At 39.0% G+C, this 25,483-nt stretch overlaps 1 protein-coding gene across 3 annotated transcripts in view; it reads right to left on the bottom strand.

The window, feature by feature from the left end:
* Window positions 1-25,483, bottom strand: part of LOC136864141 (zinc finger protein 260) — a 72,674-nt gene that overhangs the window by 30,583 nt on the left and 16,608 nt on the right. The window contains exon 2 of one of the 3 annotated variants that reach the window (XM_067140774.2): window positions 852-1,172. The exons of the other annotated variants lie outside the window; for them this stretch is intronic. Coding sequence (XP_066996875.2) covers window positions 852-1,045 — 194 coding nt within the window. The 5' untranslated portion in view covers window positions 1,046-1,172. The remainder of the gene's footprint in view (window positions 1-851; window positions 1,173-25,483) is intronic. 3 annotated transcript variants of the gene reach the window in all.

The raw sequence follows: 25,483 nt of genomic DNA, 5'->3' as shown, positions 1-25,483 counted from the left end.
CGAGAGAGTTACTGTGAGATAAACTTAATACTGCAAATACAACATTACTTCATTTGTTCACTTTCATTTACATTGATTATAGGACAATGATTATGGCTAGATGAAACCGTATGCCAAGTGTTTATTACTGGGTCATTCTTTGACTGATATGACATGGTTGTCATTATTTATTAATTCCACAGTAGCCATCATTCTGAAGTTGTATGGCTTGATTAACAGAGTACAGTGAGGTGACTGAGGTGGTTTTTTGTATGGTTATAAGACATGATAAATTGATTCCAATGTGATGGTGCTATTTTGTTCACGTAAATAAGGTTAAGAATGGGCAGTCGTCTTACCTGTATGAAACCATCAATCTGAAGCGTGGCCTTCAGAACTATGTATGTGTGTAAATAGTAGATGTTTGTGGATGTTTATTTTTGTAAGCAGCAAACGAGTTGGTTTCATCATGTGATGATCATTATTGGTGTTTGTTTTATGTCGGGAGTAAATTCACATAGTGAAACTCATGGTAAATCCTTTATTGGTGGAGTAAGGACAAACCTGGCATGCTACCCAAATTTATTTCCAGAGATAAATAGTAGCAGGTAAGGTAATAAAGCAAGTTTGGAACCTCGTCAGCCTGATGACCGTCCCCTTGGGAGTAGTAGATCATTCATGCTCTACAGAGTCAATTATTCCTGTAAATCTTTTGCAGGTGGTGCCCATTCTCATTATTACTTTTGTTATTTATATTTTATTCAACTTATAAATTATTTATTTAGTGTTTAAATATTGCCAAGTAGTTACAGCCTCTACAACAAAACAGCTTTGCTTTTTCAACTTCAACAATTACTAAACACAGCACACACCAGTACTTCGCTCTGATGCATCCCTGAATTTGTCTTGGCAAACTGTCCACCAGTTCATCAATATAATGTTGGTCCAAATCGTCCCACTCCTCAATAGTGATTTGGTATAGATCTCGCAGAGTAGTTGGTGGGTCGTGACGTCCAACATACACAGTCTTCTTTAATTTATCCCAGGCATGTCTGATAGGGTTCATGTCCAGGAACACGGCGGCCGCTCTAGTCGAGCGATATTGTGATCTTCACCATCCTTTTCACCGCACAAGAACCCAAGATCACTAAACCAGGCAGTAAAGCGTGTTATTGGTGCTCTTCCGTCGAGCCCTAGGAAGAAGCAGAAAGTTGATCACAAGTTATTCCCTGAACTCCAACAGAAAACAAATTCTCCAACCACAGGGCATAGAAATTCCCTGCCTGAAGAGACAAGATTTGAAACTTTTACCTAAGTGACTGTGTATCTCAGCAGTGTCTTGGTAGAAAGGATTTTAAGACAGTCACTGACCCACAAACAAAGAAACAAACAGAACGAGAGTTCCAAAACATTTTGCAAGTTTATACCTTAAAGGAGGTACATCAACTTTCCATGGAGAAATATGGTGAAATCTTTAACGTAGGAATACTGGCCGAGTGGCCGTGTGGCTAGGGGTGTGCAACTGTGAGCTTACATCCGGGAGATAATGGGTTCGAGCTCCACTGTCGGCAGCCCTGAAGATAATTTTCCGCTTTTTTCCATTTTCACACCAGGCAATTGCTGGGGCTGTACCTTAATTAAGGCCATGGCCGCTTCCTTCCCACTCCTAGGCCTTTCCTATCCCATCGTCACCATAAGACCTATCTGTGTGGGCGCGATGTAAAACAACTTGTAAAAAAAAAAAAAAAAAAAAAAAAAAAAAAAAAAAAAAAAGTAGGACTGTCACTGTCACCACACCCGGGCGACTGGAGTGGGACATTGATGATGATGATAATGTCAGTGTTCTGTCTGTAGTCTATGCCCAGTAGTAGTACAGTTCTATGGAAACCAAAATCAGCATGTCGGCTGCTGCCCATATTGTAAAAAGTTGGGTTATATTTTGTAGAAATGTAGTCACGAAAACCTAGATATATCATCAGTAAAAAAATTTGTGAGAAACCTGGTTTGTGATATCGATGTAGAGTATATCTTAGGTTCGTACAATGATTGCCAACACTGAATGGATTCTGTTTTAGAGGGGATCTCTTTTAAGGTCAATGACTGCAAAGGAGAATACTATGTTATGATGAACCCATGGAAGGGTGGAAAGTTGAAAGAAGTAAAATGGGACATGGTGAATGCACAAAATAAACTATGATCTCAGACTGAAAAAAAAAAAAAAAAAAAAAAATGAAAAAGCATAGTTATACTATTCTTAATAATAATGTTATTTGCTTTACGTCCCACTAACTACTCTAACAGTTTTCGGAGATGCCGCAGTGCCAGAATTTAGTCCCGTAGGAGTTCTTTTACGTGCCAGTAAATTTACCGACACGAGGCTGACGTATATGAGCACCTTCAAATACAACCAGACCGAGCCACGATCGAACCTGCCAAGTTGGGGTCAGTAGGCTAGAGCCTCAACCGTCTGAGCCACTCAGCCAGGCATATTATTCTTCAACAAAGGAAAGAACTTCAGAAACAATTTGCAGCCTGGTACCATACTGTTGCTAACTGATTTTGAAGATTTTTTAATTTTTTTAAATATTTTTTTTCATCAAAGATCAGAGGGAGGTAATGGCGGCTCACTGGAGAAATGATCCTGACTCTTCTGTAACAATATACCGGTACACAGCAGTATATGCTGCTGGAAAATTGGAGCATGAAAGTCTTGTGCAGTAATATTAGACTGCAATATACATTCAAAAGTTGAAGCCATGCTTGCCTCCTCTTCTCAATATGTATCCTGGAACTTTTTTGAAACCTGCCATGGGAAAAGACCTCATGATGGAGTTGAAACTGTACTTAAACAGCATGTTTTGAAATACAATATGCAGGGAGACAGAAATTTTACAGTATGTAATGCTGCTGACTTTCGAGGGGCTTTTTAATAAAACTTGCCATCTACAAAATTTGTGATGTTGAGATATGCATGGTTTCCACTGTTTTCACCACTAAAAATCCGAACGTTGTTCTCTACCTGTGAAATTTAATGGAGAATTTGGTGAGTTTATACAAAACTTGTTATCTACATCTTCAAAATTTTCACATAACTTGTTATCTCCAGGGAAGAAAGGAAATATAATCAGTTTGGAGGGAAAAAGCTAATTTTCTGGAGATTTTTAAACATAAATAATACATTCCCTTCACTGGTTTGCTATTTGCTTTACGTCGCACCGACACAGATAGGTCTTATGGCGACGATGGGACCTGAAAGGCCTAGGAGTGGGAAGGAAGTGGCTGTGGCCTTAATTAAGGTACAGCCCCAGCGTTTGCCTGGTGTGAAAATGGGAAACCATGGAAAACCATCTTCAGGGCTGCCGACCGTGGAGTTCGAACCCACTACCTCCTGGATGCAAGCTCACAGCTGAGCGATCCTAACCGTATGGCCAACTCGCCCGGTTCATTGGTTTGATCCATTGTCATGGTATTCTGGTCATTCTTAGAGAGGTGCTGTTAAATTAAAGTTGTTCTGTGGTTTGGTTCTGCCGTAAATAAAAGCAATGGATGACAGGCAGTTGAAAGAGAGGGATGAGGAGCAAACCAAATCCATGAATAGAAACATACTTAAGTACAAATGCAGAGAAGCTTATTATTATGGAAAGAGAAAGGTCGTTGCTATCTGGCACTAGAACTTAACATTAAGAAGACGTGGGAACAATACTGTGATGAGAATGTTTGTAGCGGCAAGTCCAGATGTTCATTATTGAAGTATAAATACATTTTTTTACAAGTTCTACTTTAATTTGGGTTTCAGCAGTTCCAGACAAGATACCTGTTCTACTTGTGCAGAATTATTCGTGAAGATTAAGAATGAAGAAGATTTGGAACGTAAAAACGTAATCTGTACAGACTTCATAAAATAAGAGCTAAGCCGTTTTTAATATAATGGGAATGAGAAGTGAGAGTACAATAACAGTCTGTTTTGCAAGTTTCTGGTAAGGGAAGAAAATAGGAAGAACAAAAATGTTGCCCATTATACACAGCTAGAAAAACATGTTGTTGGCTTTACGTTCCACTAACTACTTTTACGGTTTTTTTGGAGACGCTGATGTGCCAGAATTTAGTCCCGCAGGAGTTCTTTTACATGCCAGTAAATCTACTGACAAGAGGTTGACGTATTTGAGCACCTTCAAATACCACCGAACTGAGCCAGGATCAAACCTGCCAAGTTGGAGTCAGACGGCCAGCGCCTCAACCATCTGAGTCACCCAGCCCGGCTGTTAACAATCTAGAAAATCAACTACTACAAGAGAAGAAAAAGAATATTGTACTCTGGCTGTTCTCAGACTCCTACTGCTCACAAAAGAAGAATACAACAATGATGGCCACTTTAATTCGCTTTATGGAAAGATCAAAAGTGCTTAAAAAAGAATACATTAATTACCTTCCTATCAGAGGAGACAGCTTCATGCCACCAGATCGTGTATTTGACAATTTAGAAAAGGATTACAGGAAATTTGACACTATCACTATATTTCTGAATATTATAGTATACTGGATAGGCATGGAAAATGTTTCATTCTTCGGAAAGAATGGAAGTTGTATAACATCGGGGAGAAATCGTAAGGCGATGCTCCAGAGATAAAAATCAATATTTTGGCAATTATTTATGACTGAAATTGAAAGGACTGAGTTTCTTCTTTCTTGTCACAAGGTTATTTCATTGAATTCAAACAATTTATCACTTTAATAATGCTTTGTTTGCCAGTCTGCACACAGCAGAAATGGGCGTGGCATCTGCTGAACTGCTTTGTTAGGTAATGATGTCATAGTCCTGTTTCCATTCAATCAAATATGCCTGTTCTTTGCAATTATGCGTCTATGGGATGGGCCAAAAGCCCCCCCTCCCCCTTCTCCCGATATATTTATACAGACTCAAGCTGTAAGATCTACCATACTTCTGAATGAATTTATAAAGCCTGTTACGGACTAATATTTCAGTACTCGACTGTCATTGAACAACAATTTATGCTTGTATTGGTATTCCTGATGGTACTACAATAGTGCCGACAACTATAAGTTTTGTTATTCTTGTATGTTTAATCTTTTTTGTGGGTTCAGTGTTGGAAGCAAGTCTGTTTACTTCTGTGAAGTACGCGCGCAAGTAATGCCTTGTAGTTGCGTATCAAGATACTGGTATTATTGAAAGACAGTGTGGTGTAATAATTGATAGCTTGTATTCAAGGAAATAAACAATATGCGTAAACATAAATCAGCCTTAGCTAAGCGACGAATTGCTGAACTTTTGACAGGAAAGAGATGGGGATCAGCTATTACTGGACAGGAGTCTCCATTGAAGAAATCAGGGACAAAGGGTCATGAAATGTTATCGGAATCAGATTGTTCTCATCAGGAAACTTCAAGCCATGTAAGTCCTGCACCTATACCCAACTATCATGACATGACAGAAACTACAATCCCGGTAACTTCGACTCCGGAAAGGTAGCACTGTGAAAAACAAAATACAGGAGAAACATTTTCCGTTCTTTGGAGAAGGAGAAGAAGAGACAAGCTTCCAGAGTTACCAGTATTCGTACTGAAGCTGCTAAGAAAGGAGGGGAAGGAAAAACATACGATTCTGGTGACTTTTACATTTAAATCCCATTTTTCTCCCATAATATTCAGCCAATTGTAACAAAATTTGTATGGTATATGTATCACAGCTATATTAAGAAACCTGCGAATGGAATTTTTGATTGTAGAATTTTTTTTAGTAGCAGAGATTCTCAAGTCGTAAATTTTAGAAAGTAAAAATTATACAAATTTTAGTACGATATAACTCCTTATATAAATTATGTACGGGAAAATTGATATGTAGTGCTTTTAAAAGACGTATTATTTACCTAATTACAAATTGACATTAACATGTTAATTAAATTTCATGAAAAAATGGAATTAAAAGTTTTTAAAAAATCAAATTTTTTTGGAAAAGCTATTAATTGTATATGAATGAAATTTTTGTGATATCTCTATATTTATGCAGGTGACATTCCCACAAAGTTTCGTGAAAATCCATGCATTAGAGAAAAATATATTTTATCTCCGGAGTGTCGCCTTAAGTCCTACTAAAGGAGAAGACGCCTTTCAGAATGACTGAAGTACGTGTTATATGCTACAAGAAAACCGAAGTGTTTCTTCAAACACACTACAGTGGAATTTTGTGTATAAAAAGTACAATCTCGTGGACCAAGCTAAAAAAAAATACGCTCACCAATCGTGTGAGCCAAAAACAAAAAAGGAAGGATATAAAAAAACTACTGCCGTAAGTTACTTTGACACACCAAGAGAAGCAGCAAGAACATTCTATGAAAATGTCTTCCAAAACTGCAGATTTGGGAGATGAAGACAAAAATGAAGCAGTCTTTCAAGAAGAGTGGATCCACTAATGATGATTCATATAAACATAACCTTGGAGAGGAACAAATATTAAATGTTGATAACTTTTGAAAGACTTTTGTGATTTTTAATGTGTGTTTTACATGACTGATATTTTAAAGAATTCGTTGAATGACACTTCCTATGAAGTTAATGGTCCATATTGTTTAATGTAAAAAACAATTCACCATTTTACATTTGCCACACTTGAGATAATTTTAACAATTTTATACTGAAAAAATGTTTTTTGTAGGTAAGTTTTGTGAAAATACCCCTCAATTGGTCAAGCACATCAGACTTGAAGATCTGCAGCCTATTTGTTGCGGAAGCAGAAAATGCAGATAAAGATGAGGAATTGCAAAACTTCTTCAACAAGCCATGCCATTCAGCAGGCTCCTTGTGTAAAAGTACATACATACATTATCATTATAGACTGTTATGCCTTTCAGCGTTCAGTCTGCAAGCCTCTGTGAATTTACTAAACATCGCCACAATCCTCCATTTGCAACTAGTGTTGAGGCCTCATTTAGTTTTATACCTCTTATCTTTAAATCGTTAGAAACCGAGTCTAACCGTCGTCGTCTTGGTCTACCTCTACTTCCCTTACCCTCCATAGCAGAGTCCATTATTCTCCTAGGTAACCTAACCTCCTCCATTCGCCTCACATGACCCCACCATCGAAGCCGGTTTATGCATACAGCTTCATCCATCGAGTTCATTCCTGAATTAGCCTTTATCTCCTCATTCCAAGTACCCTCCTGCCGTTGTTCCCACCTGTTTGTACCAGCAATCATTCTTGCTACTTTTATGTCTGTTACTTCTAACTTATGAATAAGATATCCTGAGTGTAAAAGCAGTACGATTTTTTTTGTTAAGACGGAAGCCATACTTTCCAGTGTCGACCTAGACAAATAGGACATAAAAAACTTTCCAGTCTGTCGAACAATAAAAATTGTAACACTATAAACATACCTGCAAAAAAACACACACTATTACTCAAAGAATGACATCTTACGTTCTACAAGAACATCCTCAGATTCTATCAAAACACTTAAATCATGCGTAATTATGTACAGTATTGTTTATGTTGCGTAAACTTTTCAATGATAAGAGAGTTAGGTGATAATATGAACAAGTATTAACAAATAATGATTTCATAAGTACTCAACCAACACCGTATGAACATATAATGAAAAACAAAATTCTTTACTTATCTGGATTGCCGAAGCTTAGTCCGTTGTCACCAAACACTATTTCACGACTGTGGTCAACGAAAAGCTAGTGGAAGATTTTGGACAAAGCCTGTTGTTCCGCAGAGGGGGGAAAGGATGCATGGGAGGGGCTACTGGAACGTTGTGGATCCCTCCTATTGGATAGGGGAGAGCAGGCCAGTACTTTCTCCATATTATAATCTAGCATACTGTGCTGTGCAGAGAGGGTGGGGAAGTAGGGGCGGGGCGATGCGAGTGTTGTGGAACCTTCCTTCATCTACTGGACAAGGGAGAGGAGGGAGGTGGGGGAGAAGGCTAATTTTTTTTTGGTATTTGTTTTACATCGCATGTAATAATGTATTTATGTATTATGGATAAGTGCAAATTCATGATTGAATAAAGTGCGGAATTGTAATGGAGAGTACCTATTAGACGTTACTTTTACGAGAGACCTTACTAAAAAATCGCGTCAAGCGCTAATTTAAACAGTAAGTGTTGACCAGTTGTTATGTAAGTAGAGCGAAGAGTCAGGAATTCTTTAAATGTGTATGGCCATTTAAGTTGGTTTCGTTAGCCTTTTTTGGAACGTACATTTTGATTGCTTACTTAATATTCGAAGATTTACTTTTATTTTCGATGTGTAACATTTTTAGGTCTGTGCTAATGTCAGTGAAATGGTGCGAACTGTCGAATATGTGCTCTTCGAAGACTGAATGCCGCTTATATCTTATTGCATTTTTGTGTTCTTTGTATCTTGTGTGGAAATTATGTTTTGTTTGTCCTATACATGTGGCACTGCAGTTAGGTTCTTGGTACTTGAGTTCACAGACTCCCGACTTGGAGAAAGGGTCTTCTTTGTTTAAGTTGCACTTGCTCACGTGTCTCTGCAGTGTGTTGTACGTTCTAAAGGCTACTTTTAGACCTTATTTTTTGAAAATATTAGCTACTTTGTATGTGTTCTCGTTAGTGTAGTTGAAAACCACGTACTTTTCCCTGTCATGTGTGGTGGGTTTCCGGGCATTTTCTTAGGTTTATTCAAAAGTTTATCTACTGTGCCCGGAGGGTGGTTGTTTTCTTTCACAATTTGTTTAATGATTTGTATCTCTTCAATGAAATCTCTTGTGCTCATTGGTATGGAAGTAGCTCTGTGTATCATTGTATTCAGTCCTGCTATTGTGTGTGTGTATGGGTGGTTCGACTCGTCAATAGTGTGTGACGTCTGAGTGGGTTTTCTGTATACTTTGTAAGACAGATTTTCATTATCCCTACTGATTGTGATGTCTAAATATTTTATTTTCTTGTTAGTTTATGGTTCCATTGTGAACTTGATGGACTTGTGTAATGAATTTAGTGTGTTTAACAACTGGTTTGCATTAGTGATGTCATTATCATAAATGCACATTACATCATCTAAGTATCTGCTCCAGTGTACGATTCCTTTAGAATGTTGACCAGTTAAGAAGCAGTTTTCAAAGTTATTAAGAAAAATGTTGGCTATTATACCTGACAATAGTGAGCCCATGGCTAACCCTTCTTTTTGACAATAGATTTTGTCGCTGAATGTAACGCAATTTTGGTTTAATATTGTCCTAAGAAGGCTAATAATTTCTTTGGTTTCTTATAGTGAAGTGTTTTCTTTAAGAATATTTTAAATAATTTTAATGGATTCATCTACTGGTATATTGGTGCACATGTAAGTGGTGTCAAAGGATATCATGTGTGTGCTTTCTGTTATTTTAAGTTTATTTATTTCTAGGCTGTTCTTAATTGATCTATCCTCTTTAAGTGAGATTTTCTCTTTTAGAATTTTGTTGAGTTGTTTGCTTAAATTATAACTTGGTGCAACTTTAAAATTTACTATTGGCCTAATGGGTCACTAGTTTTTGTGTATTTTGGGGAGGGCTCTTAGCGTGGGGAGTTTGGGATTTTTGATGGTAAAACTGTCTTTTTCTTGTTTTGAGAAAAAAAGTCTGTTTCCTTGATAGCTTGTTTTATTTCGTTTTGAAGCTTACTTGTTGGGTCGCGTTGTAGTTCTTTAATTCCGTTGTTGTTGATGAAATCTATTGGTTTTTTCTATGTACTCATCTTTCTTCATTATGACTGTCGTGTTCCCTTTATCCACTTTTATGACGATTAGATTGTAGTTTTTAAAAAAATGTTGTTTTTAACTGATTTTAATGCCAAGTATTGAGTGGCACAAAACGGTTGTTTGGTGGAATTTTCATGTGTGATTATTTTTAGGGCATCGTTGGTGGCTATTATTTCTCTTTGTGGTGAGGGGATTTTGTCACAAGCAATTTCTACGTCAGTAATTAGCTGTCTTGTTGTTTGTGTTACGACGTTCCTGGCAATTTAATTTGAGTCCCTTCTCTAGCAGATTTATTTCATTCTTTGAAAAGGTAGTGTCTGATCTGTTAACTAGTCTAGTGTGAAAATTAGCGAGTTTTCCGTGGTTATTGTTTTCTGGTTTTCTCTGTTTAAAGATTAGGTTACGTATTTTATTGTCAATGACCTTTTGTTTCCTGACTGCTTCTTTTTTAATGTAATCATGTGAAAAGTTAGAGTAGGATGTCCATTGAGTGTGGTGCCAGAAGTTGCTTAGGTTTAAATGGATGCATAGAATTTGTCTGTTGATTTCCTGTTTCTTTATGTATGCAAATTTAATTTTGTTTCTGATCCATAATAATTGTGATTAGGATGTTGATATTTTAGCCAAAGTTGTTGTAGGTTTAACTTTTATGGGTATGTACTTAGGAACGAGTTTCACTTCTAAACATTTCTTATTAAATGTAACTGATTTGTCAATGTTCATGATTTTGATTTTAAGTGACTTGAGTTTTTTGGCTTCGTGATTTGCCTGACTGACAGAATAATTTGTTAAGGACGAAGCCATACTTTCTTGTGTCTACTTAGTCAAATAGGACATAAAAACTTTCCAGTCTGTCAAATGCACAAAATTTCAATAAAAATTATAACACTATAAACATACCTGCAAAAAATACACACTATTGCTATTCCAAAATCCCACTACTAAATGCAAGCAAAGAGAAACAACTGGACTGTTAAAGAAGACAACGAACAGGCAAGGATTATGGACCATGATTATAGGAACTCTAATGTAAGAGGTATAAATGGTAAGGAAATAGAACATGTGAAGGAGATACAGAAGTGTCCAGTCCATTATCTAGCTGTGACAAAAACAAAAAGTCATGTCACTGTTTTCTGGGCTTGTAGGCCGTGATCCAGGAGCATGTGATGGCCCCGATGTTTCACCGAAGACTGCCCTCTGCATTATCAAGGGTTCCGACTGACCTCGATAGCAGCAAAGCTCACAGTGGAATGGAGTGGCGTTGCAATTCCACCTCATTATATAGTGCAGGCTATGATGCGCTGATCGCCTATTGGTCCGCCATGTTGGAGGGGCAGTCGCTGATTGGCTGTTCTTCGGCCAATGATCAAAGCATTAAGGAGCCTGCTGTACGTCGACCTTCCTCGGCGGAGACATGCAGCTGATCACCCGTTGCTTTTTCTTGTCTGTCATGGCCAACGTGTCCTCTAGGATTTAAGGCTTTCAAGGCTAGAGCCTACAAGATCATGTGCAACTGCGGCCAGGTAAACATAGGCACTACAAAACGCAGCATCGCCACACGACTGAACGAGCACAACAGACATAGCAGGCTGGGACAAGCAGACAGATCTTCAGTCGTTGAACACTCACTGCTAGCAGGCCATGACATACAATACAGCAACACCAAAGTACTGTCAACCACTACACTACATCTTATCACTCGAGACGGGAATTTGCCTATTTTATTCCTGTGTTCAGAAACGTAGGCTTTTGAGATATAAATCCGTTTTAGGGTCTTTTTAGCTGTATTTCATTGGTTTTATTGTGCCTATAAATGCCTATTTCAGGAGTTTGTGCCTATTTGATGCCTTTTGACTGTATTTTTAAATAGCCGATTTTCTTCCAATGCATTATATTGTAGCTAATGTGCTTGACAGAAATATCTTCTCATTTCTCAATACCTGTTTACTCCACAAACAAAAATGGGAATTCTCAGAAGTCACCAGAAACAGTTCTGGGGAAATTTCCATCAGGAGAAACAAGGAACAATTTCACCTCGAAGACTTCAACCCCTCCAACCTCCTAAGACATATGCGAGAACCAGTCAACGTCGAACTACTGTATGTTGCGCAACCCATATGCCCTGTACCTCCCTTTCGATGCGAACTGTTGTACGCGTACAATTTATGTTCAGAACGTGTTGTGATTTATTGTGAAGAAGAAAAAGGAGGGTGTTTGCGGCAATGCCCAAAGAAAAATCGTCGAAGTCCTACTGGCTGAAACCATGGATCACAGGGGATCCCAATTTCATTACGGATGGAAGGGTAGTCTGTCAAGCTTGCTGAAAGGAGGCAAGTTCGTTCCTTCCTTTTATCTTTTTTATGATTCAGAACTACGATTGCATTTCATTCTAGCATTTATAGGCCTATTAATTTATGTATTGTGGCAAGTTGTTTTTTTTCAATGCTGTATCAGTCGGGAACATTCAATACTTTATATTGCTAAAATGTAAATAATCATTAAATTACTGAACGAGGAGTTAGAACGCCGGTGGTCTCTTGTCACAGAATGGATGAAAATGAAATCGGCATTTTGAACTGTGATTCATTTTCTGTGAAAATAGAGATTTACAACTGAAATGCAATTTTTAAAACTCCCTTTAAAAAATCGTTAATTCTATTACACACTAAGCCTTCGCGAAACACAGGTTGCAGATCCAATGTAGACCGGCTAGGACGATGCCACAGCTTGTTTTACAAGGTTGCCAAGACTATCTTTACAAGACCAGGCCAGCGAAAAGACCGTTGGTCTGGATTGGTGAGGTTAGCGCCACGAAGATGCCAAGAAGCCTCTAGCATCCTCTCTAGAGTCTTGCTAAATCGTGACAAAAATAAGGTTATGGACGCATGCGATGACAATTTTGAATTACGCGGTTTTTAATTTTTAGCCGGGCCGAGTGGCTTAGACGATTGAGGCACTGGCCTTCTGACCCCAACTTGGCAGGTTCGATCCTCGCTCAGTCCGGTGGTATTTGAAGATGCTCAAATACGTCAGCCTTGTGTCGGTAGATTTACTGGCACATAAAAACCTCCTGCAGGACTAAATTCTGGCACCTCGGCGTCTCCGAAAATCGTAAAAGTAGTTAGTGGAATGTAAAGCAAGTAACATTATTTATTTAATTTTCAACGAGGTTGGCGGCTTTGTGGGCACACATGATGCAGGGTCTATTGCAGGCAACAGAAAATAGTCTTCATGGCAGCTGCAAAAATGAAATGTCGTATGGCTTTTAGTGCCGGGATATCCCACGACGTGTTCGGCTCGCCAGGTGCAGGTCTTTCTATTTGACGCCTTTAGACGACCTGCGCATCGTGATAAGGATGAAATGATAATGAAGACAACACATACACCCAGCCCTCGTGCCATTGGAATTAACCAATTAAGGTTAAAATCCCCAACCCAGCTGGGAATCGAACCTGAGACCCTCTGAACTGAAGGTCAGTATGCTGACCGTTCAGCCAACGAGTTGGACTTCATGGCAGCTGACCTGCCTGACCAAAGCCGGCGAATAGTAACAAATAAAATGTTCACAAATCTGAGATTAATAGATTAATAGTGCCTCTGTTTTCATTCTTCTATGTAAGTAAGAATACTGCTTGGGGCAGCTTGGTGGGTCCTTAGTAAGCATAAAGGACGGATCTCTCCTCTACGCTACTCCAGTATCGTTTCATGTCTTTTTAATTGTATTTTTCACCCAGTGAACTTGACACGATACTGCCAAATTATAACTGAAAATCCTTGAGGACGTACTTCCATGTAAATTACGAATTCCCTTGTTCCTACTTTAAAGTTCTGTACTTCTAGAAACATCATCTCTAAGTCTTTTTTTATGAAACAAATGCATGATATATATTGCCGATTAGCCCAACTGTAGAAATTTAAGATATAGGGACAATGTAATTTATGCCAATTTTATTACTTTTCAGGTCAAATGTGAGAAAAATACCACATAGATGAACTTAGAAATACTACACTGCATCTGATACGAGTACAGAAATCTGTATCAACTCAGCCTTTCTACCAGTCCACTTTGGGCAGCGACCAACATTTTCTTCAGACCTATGCACTGTAATGTTGGGAGCTAATATGTCCCTGCATAAACCAGAGCATCTTCAAATTTCAACAAGCTGTCGGGAGCAATCACCAAGTTGGAGAAGAGTGGCATGCCCCTGGTGGGGTCATTTAGGATTGTGGAAGAAGTCAGGGGAAGTTCTGACTGAACCTCTAGGAAGGCAGCCACTGTCAGCAAAATAAAACCAGATGAAGTGACTTCATTGAAGTTTTACCCAATCACTTCATGTGTAGTTGAGAGATCTTCCTCTCAGTACAAAAACATTATGCATGACATGAGAGCAAGATTGTTACCGGAAAACATTGAACCGTTGCTTGTATATTCCTTTTATAGTAATTGAGTGTGTTATTAAATTATAAGTAATTTTTTCATGCCTATTTTGTTGCCTATTTTACAGGTTAGTGCCTATTTAAATGCCTATTTTGGCTAATTTAAGAGCCTATATGCCTGTCTATTTTAACTGTTTTTAGTACCTATAATTCTCATCTCTACTTATCACATCTGGCTACAAAGGAAAGCCGTTTAAATCCTGAAGCACACCAACAGCTTCAACCGTAACGAGGAATCTGAACGGGTAAACAAAGCCTGGTTTCCAGTCCTCAAATCCTTAAATCCTGGAGGACACAATGGCTGTGGCAGACCAGAAAAAGCAACGGGTGATCAGTTGCCGTCTCCGCCAAGGCAGGTCGACGTACATCGGGCTCCTTAATGCTTCAATCACTGGCCGAAGAACAGGCAATCAGTGACCACAATTTTTCCATGGAATTGCTTATTATTTCCCAGTTGTTGTTGTTGGGTAGTTATGTTTAAAGTTTACTTGATTATCACTTGTAGTGTTAAGCTAATAGTAAGCTCAACCTATAGTATTGTAAGCCGTAGTGTTAAGTACTGGAAATAATCAAGTTGTGTGTGAAGTTGTATATAATGATGCTGGATTTAGAAAGTTAAACTAGGAGTATTTCTTATAATATTTTCTTTCCATGGAATTGCTTGTTGTACTCTGTTTGTTTGTATGTTTGTTGTTGTTGGGTAACTTCATTATTACACTACTGTAAGTGACCATTACCACCGGGATATTTCCCATTTGCGATGTATTTGTTAATAATAATAATAATCATGGCGGACCAATAGGCGAGCAGTGCATCGTATCCTGCACTATACAGGATTATTCGCGTAACATGTTACACGGAAATAACTTCTAAACCATTAAAGATATCGGCATTCTGTTTTCATATTCATAAATGGTACCCAGGGTCTTGTAAAATAACATGCTACTTAGTCTCATGGGGTGGTTAATAACCGAGATATTGATACTAACTCCATATTTTTAAATAGAACGGCACACATTCATACAGCTGGCCGAAAAGTTCAACTGCGTACAAGTTCAAATATGTAAGTATTTTCAAAATCGGACAGTTACTTTTTGAGATATCGATAAAAACCACATTTGGGCTTCTGCATGCCGCAGCAGATGGCGTGCAGATAGCCAAAGACATATTGGCACACAAGCTGCTTCCTGGCATAGACTCCAGCCACAGAATGGATACCAGGCATGTACTGTAAACATAATGTGATGTACCATAACATACCCTGGGTGTACAACATTATTGTATGACTGGCAAACACACAACGGGGAAGGGAGATTAAAGTTGTTTTGTTTTGACATCCATGTGTAATAGGTTGCGCTCAGTTTAGCGTCTTTTCCCACAGATGGAAATGGGAAGGATTTCGAAAGGACGTTGGCCGTGGCCTATCCCAAATGTTCCTATCCGGCATTTGCCAGGTGTTGAACATGGGACACTGTGAAAATCACTTTTAGGTTGGGCGAGGCAGGACTCGAACCTGCGCTCTCCCGAATGCATGCTACTGCAGTCGTGCTTGAGTTCTGCGGAGAATAATGCGTGTAAAAATAATAGTGTTGCTGCCATCTTACCACGATCAGCTCTGAACATCCCACATGATAAGTCAAGCAGTTTGTCTCCTAATGTCTAACCTATTCCAACCCAAATAATCCACCACTGGTAACACTGCTCCTTCGCCTGAAATAACCCAGCACAAAACGACGTGCGCTTTGTACTACACACACACATCCAAGCAAGCGGGGCTACATGACCAAGCTGTCAAAGCCCTGGAAATGAGATAACAACAAACAGCCACTCTTCTCCGCAGCCTGTCGAGTTTCTTAACAACATGTAGCGGCTAGCATTCGTAGCTGTTACCGCGGTGGTCCGGGTTAAATTCCCGGCTCTGATAAGCAATTAATTCTCGTTGGAGGGCTTGAACAGGGTACACTCAGCCTTGTAAGGAAAAAAAAAAAACAGAGAAGAGGTGGGTTCGGTACCCATCTCAGCTCTCCTGGAAGTGTTTCTGTGGTTTCCCATCGCTACTCCAGGCAAATTTCAGGATGGTTCCTTACTTACGACAATGGCCGCCTATGTCCTAATTCCTCACCTGAATTACAAATACAGTACACTACTACAGACACCACAATAACACAGGTTATCAGACACACACACACACACCCAAGCACATGGAGCTACACGACCACGATGTCCAAGTCCTGGAAATGAAATAACAGGAACTATTCTCTGTACCCCGCCGAGTGTCTTAATCATGTACGTCTGGAGAGGAACCCGAACAATAAGATGCATTACTGGAAGTGCGTCCGTATAAGCATTACTGTAGACTTAGTGTTTGAAAATGTGGATGTTGTCGCACGTCCTGCAAACAAATGGAAATAGTAGGTAAGGTAGAGTGGCTGCTATTAGAGGGCGTAGGAGGGGAAGGTCCTGTCCGCCCTGTTTCTCACGGGCCTCATGTTATGTATAATACAGTTTTGGAGTACGTCTGGAGTACTTACGCAATGCTCTACACCAACCAAGAGAAACTGGACATGCTTCTCCTGTACGGAGAGTGTGGAAGGAGTTCTAGGAGAGCTTCGCAACTGTATGCTGAGAGGTATCCCACCCGGGATCATCCGTCACATGACAATACGACACCTTTGCCACAAGTTGTTGCAGAACGGACACTGGAATGATAATGTGAAGAGAAACAGGAGAACACTGGTGACAGGGGAAGAGAAGGCAATATATGTTCTGGCAGCCATCACCCATAATCCACATACTACGTCACACGCAATTGCCGGGATAACCCGGGCAAGTGTCATTCGCATTTTACAGAGACACAAGTTTCATCACTATCATGTAATTTTGCAACAACTTGATGAGCGAGATTATGGACAATGTGTGGATTTCTGCCGTGCTGTACTTTTGTGAGTATGGGACGACAGGAACTTCTTGCAGAGACTTCTCTTCACTGATGAAGCGACCTTCAGCAACCATGGATATATCAATCCACGGAATATGCACTATTTGTCTTGTGAGAACCCCCACTGGCTCAGGCAGGTGGATCATCAGCGGCAATGGAGTGTCAATGTGTGGTGCGAGATAACCGGCGATCATGTAGTAGGGCCATATTTTCTTGAAGGTACTTTAACAGGGAATAGATATGCCGAATTTCTATCAGAAGTGTTACTGGTTCTTCTGGAAAATGTACCCCTTAAAATACAACAGGATATGTGGCTCCAGCAGGACGGGTCTCCTGTCCACTATTCGCTTGTGGCTCAGCAAGTCTTATACGAGATATTCCCCGGTTGATGGATCGGACGTGGAGGCACCATCAGGTGGCCAGCACGGTCACCTGATTTGACACCACTGGACTTTTTCCTCTGGGGTACGTGCAAGGACATAGTCTACAAGCAAGCTCCAACACCACAGAATCTCCAGCGATGTATCAGAGCAACATGCTGCAATATCGAGGAAAACTCTTAGGTCTGTGACATCATCCCTTGCGACACGACTGCAAATGGGCATTGCCGTTGATGGTGAACATTTCAAGGACATAATTACATACATTGTGTATGCGGATCACTGATTTGCACGTTTTCAAACATCACCTACCTCGTATCTATATTTTTGTGATAATTCAGCCTCCAGTCAATGAACGACTGGCCACGAGTGGCTTTGCCACAAAGTACTGAACTCGTTGCCAACACGGTCTCTACATACAAAATGTCCACATTATAACAATTACACTACCAGGCAAGTTGGCCGTGCGGTTAGGAGTGCGCAGCTGTGAGCTTGCATCCGGGAGATAGTGAGTTCGAACCCCACTGTCAGCAGCCCTGAAGATAGTTTTCCGTGGTTTCCCATTTTCACATCAGGCAAATGCTGGGACTGTACCTTAATTAAAGCCAAGGCTGCTTCCTTCCCATTCCTAGATCTTTCCTGTACCATCGTCGGCATAAGACTTATCTGTGCCGGTGCGACGTAAAGCAACTAGCAAAAAAAAAAAAAAAAAAAAAATTTACACTGACGAGACGTTATGTTCCTGTGCCTACGCCCATAGGATCATTTCCAGTGAAGTCTACCTCGGACATTATTAATTTGCTTTTCTAGAAGGAGCCATTCCGGTGTTTTGTTTATTTCTCAACTCTTACAGTAGTATGTACTGTACACTAAAACCAGTGACAATTATAGCTTTCGTTATCTTCCTTCCAAGGCAAAGTACTTATTTTATTCCTTTTAAACACATCAACCCTCCATGTCCTGTCATGAGTTCGCCTGTCATACACACTTTGCAAACCCATCACATGTGTATGAGATGCTTACATGCCTAGTATCCATTCTGTGGCTGAACTCACTCCCAGGAAACTGCTTGCATGTCAACATGTCCTTGCCCGACTTCACGCCGTCTGATGCGGCATACACAACTGCGCATGCTGTTCTTATTTATATCTCAAAAAGTAATTGTCCAATTTTGAAAATACTTACACATTTGAACTTGTACGCAGTTGAACTTTTAGGCCAGTGCCGTTCCATTTAAAGATATGGAGTTAGTATCAATATCTCAGTTATTAATCATCCAATGAGACTAAGTAGCATGTTACAAGACCCTGGGTACCATTTACGAATATGAAACCTGAATGCCGATATCTTTAATGGTTTAGAAAGTTATTTCCATGTAACATGTTAGGTGAATAACCCTGTATAATGAGATGGAATTGCAACACCACCCATTCCACTGTGAGATTCGCTGCTATCGAAGTCAGTCGGAACCCCTCATAATGCTGAGCACAGTCTTCGGTGAAATGTCAGGACCATCACATTCTCCTGGAGCATGGCCTACAAGCCAGGAAAACAATGACATGATTTGTAACGTTAGCCGTGAAAGCCTCAACCGCTACATAAAAAAAGGAAGGGACAAGGTTGTGATCAATTAGAGGATGGATTTCTTTTCTTCTATAGTGGTATACCTACACAAGAAAGAGCTAGAGCAGGAGTAGGTTTGTTGATTGACAAGAATAAACCTCAAAACGTTAGGAACTAGAAATTTATTAACCCGTAAGGACACGCGCATGGGTAAAAATTATCCAAGCAAAATTGAAATGCATATTTCAGTTATTTCTAACGTGCTCTTCAAGCTTCCTCTCTCAGTACAATTCAAGTGAACTCTCCCAAATGTCTTGACCTTGAATTAGCTGCACAGGTTTGTTAGTTCCAGTGAAAGAAACATTGACTGGGTAAATTTCACCAATGCACGTGCTCATACGTTTCAGAATGCCAGTCTTGCTTATTGTTAACTACTTTGTATTTACGGACGAACAGTGCAGTAAATGTTATTAAACAGGTGTAATTTATAGTATGCGTGCGAGTTTTTTTTTTTCTGGCAAGTTTACACAAAATTTTAATGAGGAATTGAAGATGTATCGCTATAACTCTGAACAAAATTATAAACCTGTTGCTCCCAAGGAAACAGCGACATCGTGACTAGTGATGACTGAGAAATTGACAGTGTTGAAGAAAGTGATCAGGCACATTCCTAATATGTTTACTTCCTTTACAGAAATTAGTAATTGGCAACTGTATCCTATTTCAAATGCACAAGTCATCTATAAATCAAACAATCTCAATTCAAATCTGAACCTAAATTCCATCAAAATTGTTTGAAAATGCTCTCCTTTGATCTCACAAAGGAACATTTGGCACTGAGAAGTAATATACGACTCCACCAGTAAATCTATGAATTCGTGTTCATTGGCTTTCTGGAAAATCTGAGGAAAGGAAAAGTACAGTTCTCAGAAAGTGTCAAGCAGAAACATGCAAAGACCACACGGAAGTAATGATGATGCTTCCTTGCTGTTTAAAGGGGCCTAACATCTAGGTCACTGGCCCACCATGGAAGTAAAAAGGACAGAAAATCCACATGCCGTGTAATGTGCCAAAACTAATTTTCCGGGAACATGTGAAGCCAGTGTGTGAAGAATGTGTGGAACAAGTAAACAAGCAACAGGAAGTAATGGATCAGGCGTGAAGTGTAATCAAGTCTGATCTTTGAACATCCTCTAGAGTTCATACCCTGTACTCTTCCCTACATACCCAATGGGTGTTTATCATTTGTGACTCTTTTGATACAGAAAATGTGTGTCTAATATAAATTATGTAATTTAAATAACTGAGTTATACCAGTGTGTGTGTAAGCGTTATGAGAAAATGAATATCTCATTATCCATTCTTATCATCACAAATTGCACATTGCCATAATTACTCCGAAATTATTACAAATGATTAATATTTTTTTACAAGTTGTTTAACGTCGCACCGACACAGTTAGGTCTTATGGCGACGATGGGATAGGAAGGGGCTAGGAATGGGGAGGAAGCGGCCGTGGCCTCCATTAAGGTACAACCCTAGCATTTGCCTGGTGTGAAAATGGAACACCGCAGAAAACCATCTTCAGGACTGCCGAAAGCGGGGATCGAACCCACTATCACCCGAATACTGGATACTGGCCGCACTTGACTGCAGCTATCGAGTTCGGTAATTGATTAATTACATCAATATATAATCATTTACAGTGTTTCCAATAATTACAATTTAGAATTAAAGAGGATTATTGCTTGTAGGCAATTTTCACCCATTGCGTGTGCTTACGTCTTGTCAGAAAGCGTGCATCCTGACGTGTTAATGAGAGAAACATGACTGGGGATATAAAGGAAGAGAAGAGACCCATCACTCTGGTAATCACATATGCATCAAATGAGGATGAAAGGGATGGAATGAAAGATGAATATTGGGAACTACTCCAGAGAACTGTATATCAAGCTGTGCATGGAAGATACAGTCAAACCTGGCTTAACGGACACCTGCCTATATGAACATTTTTCCATGGAACCGGTTTTATTTTACACAAGACGTGTTAAATAAGCCTTATTTAAGCACACACCTTGAATTCTGGACAACGGACATCGCCATTAGTTCCATCCACTTGTCTTAAGTGGACACCTTACACACTCCATGATACTTTCTTACACAGGACTATGTCATTTTTTATGTTTGTGCTATTCCATGTCCAAGGGAAACTGAAAGAAACATACATAAGAATGCTGAAGCAGCAGTGAGGTTAATTGTACTGTACAGGGTTCTTTTCAAACCTTTCGTTAGGTTCGTCTTGTGTCCTGATTATATGGAAAGAACTAGAATTCTAGTTGCCCGCATATGCTGCCAGTGACTGTTTACTCATAATTTACCAAGGGATTTTCCAGCATACCTTGCATTATTCTATTCATAACTCAGATTGCCGCTGATAAGGTTGAGGTCAGGTAGTTCAGTTAAACTTGATGGCAGAGACTTTCGTGTACTGACTGTTGAGGCATAAATACCATAGCATTCCAATCGTCCAGTGAACATTAGGAGGGACAAGCGTGTTTACATCTCAAGACAAGAAAAATGTAGTGTGAAAGGACATTCAATGAGAAAAGGTCCCTGAAAATAAAACTGTGAGAAAACACAATTGTGAAGAATAAAAAACAATTTAAGTGAGTGGGAGGAGAATAAAAATCGAGGAATGAAAATAAAGTGGGGAGTCAGTTTTTGCAGAAGTGAACATTGCGGTATACGAGTGGTTCAAATCTCTTCGAGTAAAGAAACTGTGAGTGAGTGGGCCAATGTTACAAGAAACATACATACATCATCATTATAGACCCTTATGCCTTTCAGCGTTCAGTCCGCAAGCCTCCGTGAATTTACTGAATGTCACGACAATCCTCTATTTGCGTGAGAAATTGCAAATAACCTGAAAGTTGTGGTTAAATCAGTAAAGAATTTGTGTGTCACGCTGAGTCATTATTCCCTTTCTGAAAATATCACAGTAAAGAAAAATGTGCTAAATTTGTACACCCAGCTGAATGATTACTTCCCAAAGCTGTACTGAATGTAAAGGCTGTAAAAATCATTTGTAATATCCCCCAGGCAAATGTTTAGTTAGAAATTATTTAGAATAATCAAAATAAAGATGTATGCTTATATTTAAGGTGGGTGTTCTATGCCGTTAAAGTGTTAGATTAATTTTTACAACCTTGTTTTAACGGACACCTCTCATAACAGACATTTTTCCCTGGAACAGACGGTGTCTGCAGAAGAGAGGTTTGTCTGTATTATTATCCTTGGAGAACTGAATGGAAGAGTAGGCAACGATCCAGGCAGATGGCCAGATATAATAGGGAAAGACAGAGAAGAGAAGATCAATAGCAAGGGTCACAGATTGTTGCAGTTCTCTATGGATAATGGATTAACCACAGCAAACACCAAATTCTAACATAAAGATATACAGTACATAAGGGTTGAACCTGCAAGAGGTGAAAAATCAATTATTGATTATATAATTGTGAATGTACACCTCATGAGATTAATTAGGAAGTGATCACAAGCTTCTTGTTGCAAAATATGTAACACAGAGGATACAAAGGCAAAGAACAATAAGAAAGGCCCCAAAGAAAGATAATCCCAGGATAAAGTGTTATCAATTAAGGGAAACTGCCATACAGGAACAATATAAAATTACTGTCACAAAAATACAAGAACTGGGCCTAGAATATTAATCTAATCTTGAAACAACGTAAGTAGCATTCAAGACAGTCATCCTAGAAAGTGCCTCTTAAATATGTGGAGTTACAGAAAGGCAAACCACAAACAGAAGGAAAACATCAAGGTGGAATCAGCAAGTAAAAGAGGCAGTAAAGGAAAAGAAAATATTATGGAAAAAATATCTTGCCACCAAAATGCCTGAGGTTTATCTAAAGTATAAGAACCAAAGGGCTATAGTGAAGGAGGTCGTGAAAGTTGCAAAGACCGAAAGCTGGGAAGAGTTTGGAGAATTAATCAAGAAAGCCTCTACAGAGAATCAAAACCTCCTCTACAAAATTTTTAAGAGTTTAAGGACAGAGAAGGAATGTCCCCTGAAATTTATCAAGGATGAGAATGGTGAACTCTTCAGAACCGAAGAAAGTATTATGAAAAGATGGAAGCAATATTTTGAAGAACGTCTTGAACATATAGGAGAAGTAACAAAAGACATATTAGAACTGTTAGAACCTGCAGGAGAAGTACAATGTGAGGGAACTGAGATCTCAATGGAAGAACTGACAGCATCAATTAAAAAGTTCAAACTCAGAAAAGCTGCAGGACATGATCAGGTAACACCTGAAATGATCAAATTTATGGGTAATGAAGGAAACTAGCTATTACTAAAAGTGATTAGGTTGGCCTGAGAAAAGAAAGAAATTATTTAAGATCAGGAATTAGCCACAATCATTCCGATATTCATAAAGCGAGACAATAGGCTGTGTGAAAATCATTGGGGCATATCACTGCTTAGTATCGCAGCAAAAATCTATTCAAGAAACCTGGAAACCAGACTGAGAAGTCAAGTGGAGGTACACTTGGAGGATGAGCAATGTGGGCTCAGAGGAGGAAGAAGCACCCAGGATTTGATCTTCACTATCCAACAAATATGTGAAAAGAACTTGGAGCACAACCGAGACACTTGTGTTCGCTTCCTAGAACTGGGGCCTATTCCACAAAAGTATGGTCTTGTACATTACAAGTAAATTCTATAGTAACTGGTATAAATACCACAGTTTCTGTTCCACAAAATAATTTTCTACAGTTGCACTTTACTACTCCATACTTACAAATTACCAGTGAATTTTTATGGGTGTGTTCCACGAAAGTACTAGTACTTGTAACTTACTAGTGAATTGAGAAGTATTCTCTACCAGTGAAAGGACAATAATACAATAATACATAGGGCCTAAATGTACTAGTGCTATTTAAATATGCTTACTTCAGATACATTTTGATAAATATGTGGTCTAGCAGTAGTGATAGTGATGGTGATGCAAATGAAAATTACCGTCTGTACAGGGAAAGAATAAACTTCCAGTTTAACATTGTATTTGAATACAATGAACATTTTAGGTTAAGTACAATACAAGTGGAAGAACTTTTGACAGATATTGGCCATAGGTTAAAATATCCTACGAACAGAAATAAATCTCTCTCTGCTAAACAACAGTTACTAACAACACTACATTGGCTAGGAAATGGTGGTTAGTACCATGGTATTGCAGATATGCAAGGGGATGGCAAAATCTTCGGTCTGTAGGTCAATACATTCTGTGGTAGTTGCAATAAATTATATAAAATTTCCTTAAACTGTTCGTTGGCCTGAAAATACTGAACAAACATGTTCCAAGAAGGACATTCCTAGAATCATTAATGAGCAGAATATCTCTTACATACGTCCAACTTTTGCCCTCGAAAGCTCCATGAGCTTTTCCCAAGTCGAATATTTCCATCCAACCATTTATATTATCTTGTTTTAACAGATTCTCGCTGAATGCACGAAAACGAATGTCTTTCCTTCTTTCTATTTCCTTCAAAATGAATAACTTCGTTTCTCTTGACATCATTTTAACAATTCATGCAGAGTTTGCAATTTTGTAACTATTAAGTTTGGCGGCCGAATATCGTTATTAGCGGCATCTGATTCCTAATGACAGACCAAGGTATGTCAGACTATCGTGGAACATACGCGAGGTTCGCGGAAGAACAGAATGGGTGATAATAACGGAGTAATTTTCTATCATCAAAGAAATAAACTGAAAAATAACATCGTAGCATTAAGAAATTCACAGGAATATTAGTTCTTTGAATCTTTGCTGCATAAGTTACCTTAAAATACGATATTACGATAAATGAGGCAAGCATAACCTAATTCAGCGAATGGAATACGAAGATAAACAGCTGATTCATGCTATGACGTAGTATGTTTATTGATATGTCATCACTTGCAACAATTTACTGGTAATATACAAGAGACTTTCAATCTTTTGTGGAACAGAAATGTACAACTCCATACATTACAAGAACCCACACTAGTAACTTGTAATATACAAGACCATACTTTTGTGAAATAGGCCCCTGGTCAAAGCATTTGATAAGGTACCATGGAAGGTATTGTGAGAAATTTTGAGGAAACAAAAACTGGGTCCTTCACTGTTGCAAGCAATTAAAAGTTTTCACCGAAAACTCAGAAAAACAGGTACGGACTCCCAACTGTACATTTGAAGAGTTCATCACAACAGCCAGAGTGCGACAGGGAGAAGTATTGTCAACTTACTTGTTCATAACCCTACTAGATATGAAAAGCCATAAAGAACAGGTTAAGAAATTAAAAGTGGGAAACTACAAACTGAAACTTGTATAGATAATACCGCTGGCATTCGCAGATGATACAGTGATTTTAGCAAAATCTAGATATTTGGTATCCAGAACTGAA

The sequence above is a fragment of the Anabrus simplex genome, chromosome 2 (assembly GCF_040414725.1).
Source record: "Anabrus simplex isolate iqAnaSimp1 chromosome 2, ASM4041472v1, whole genome shotgun sequence".
NCBI lineage: Eukaryota > Metazoa > Arthropoda > Insecta > Orthoptera > Tettigoniidae > Anabrus > Anabrus simplex.
The sequence above is the reverse complement of the archived record's forward strand: the minus strand, read 5'-3'. Positions and strand labels throughout refer to the sequence as shown.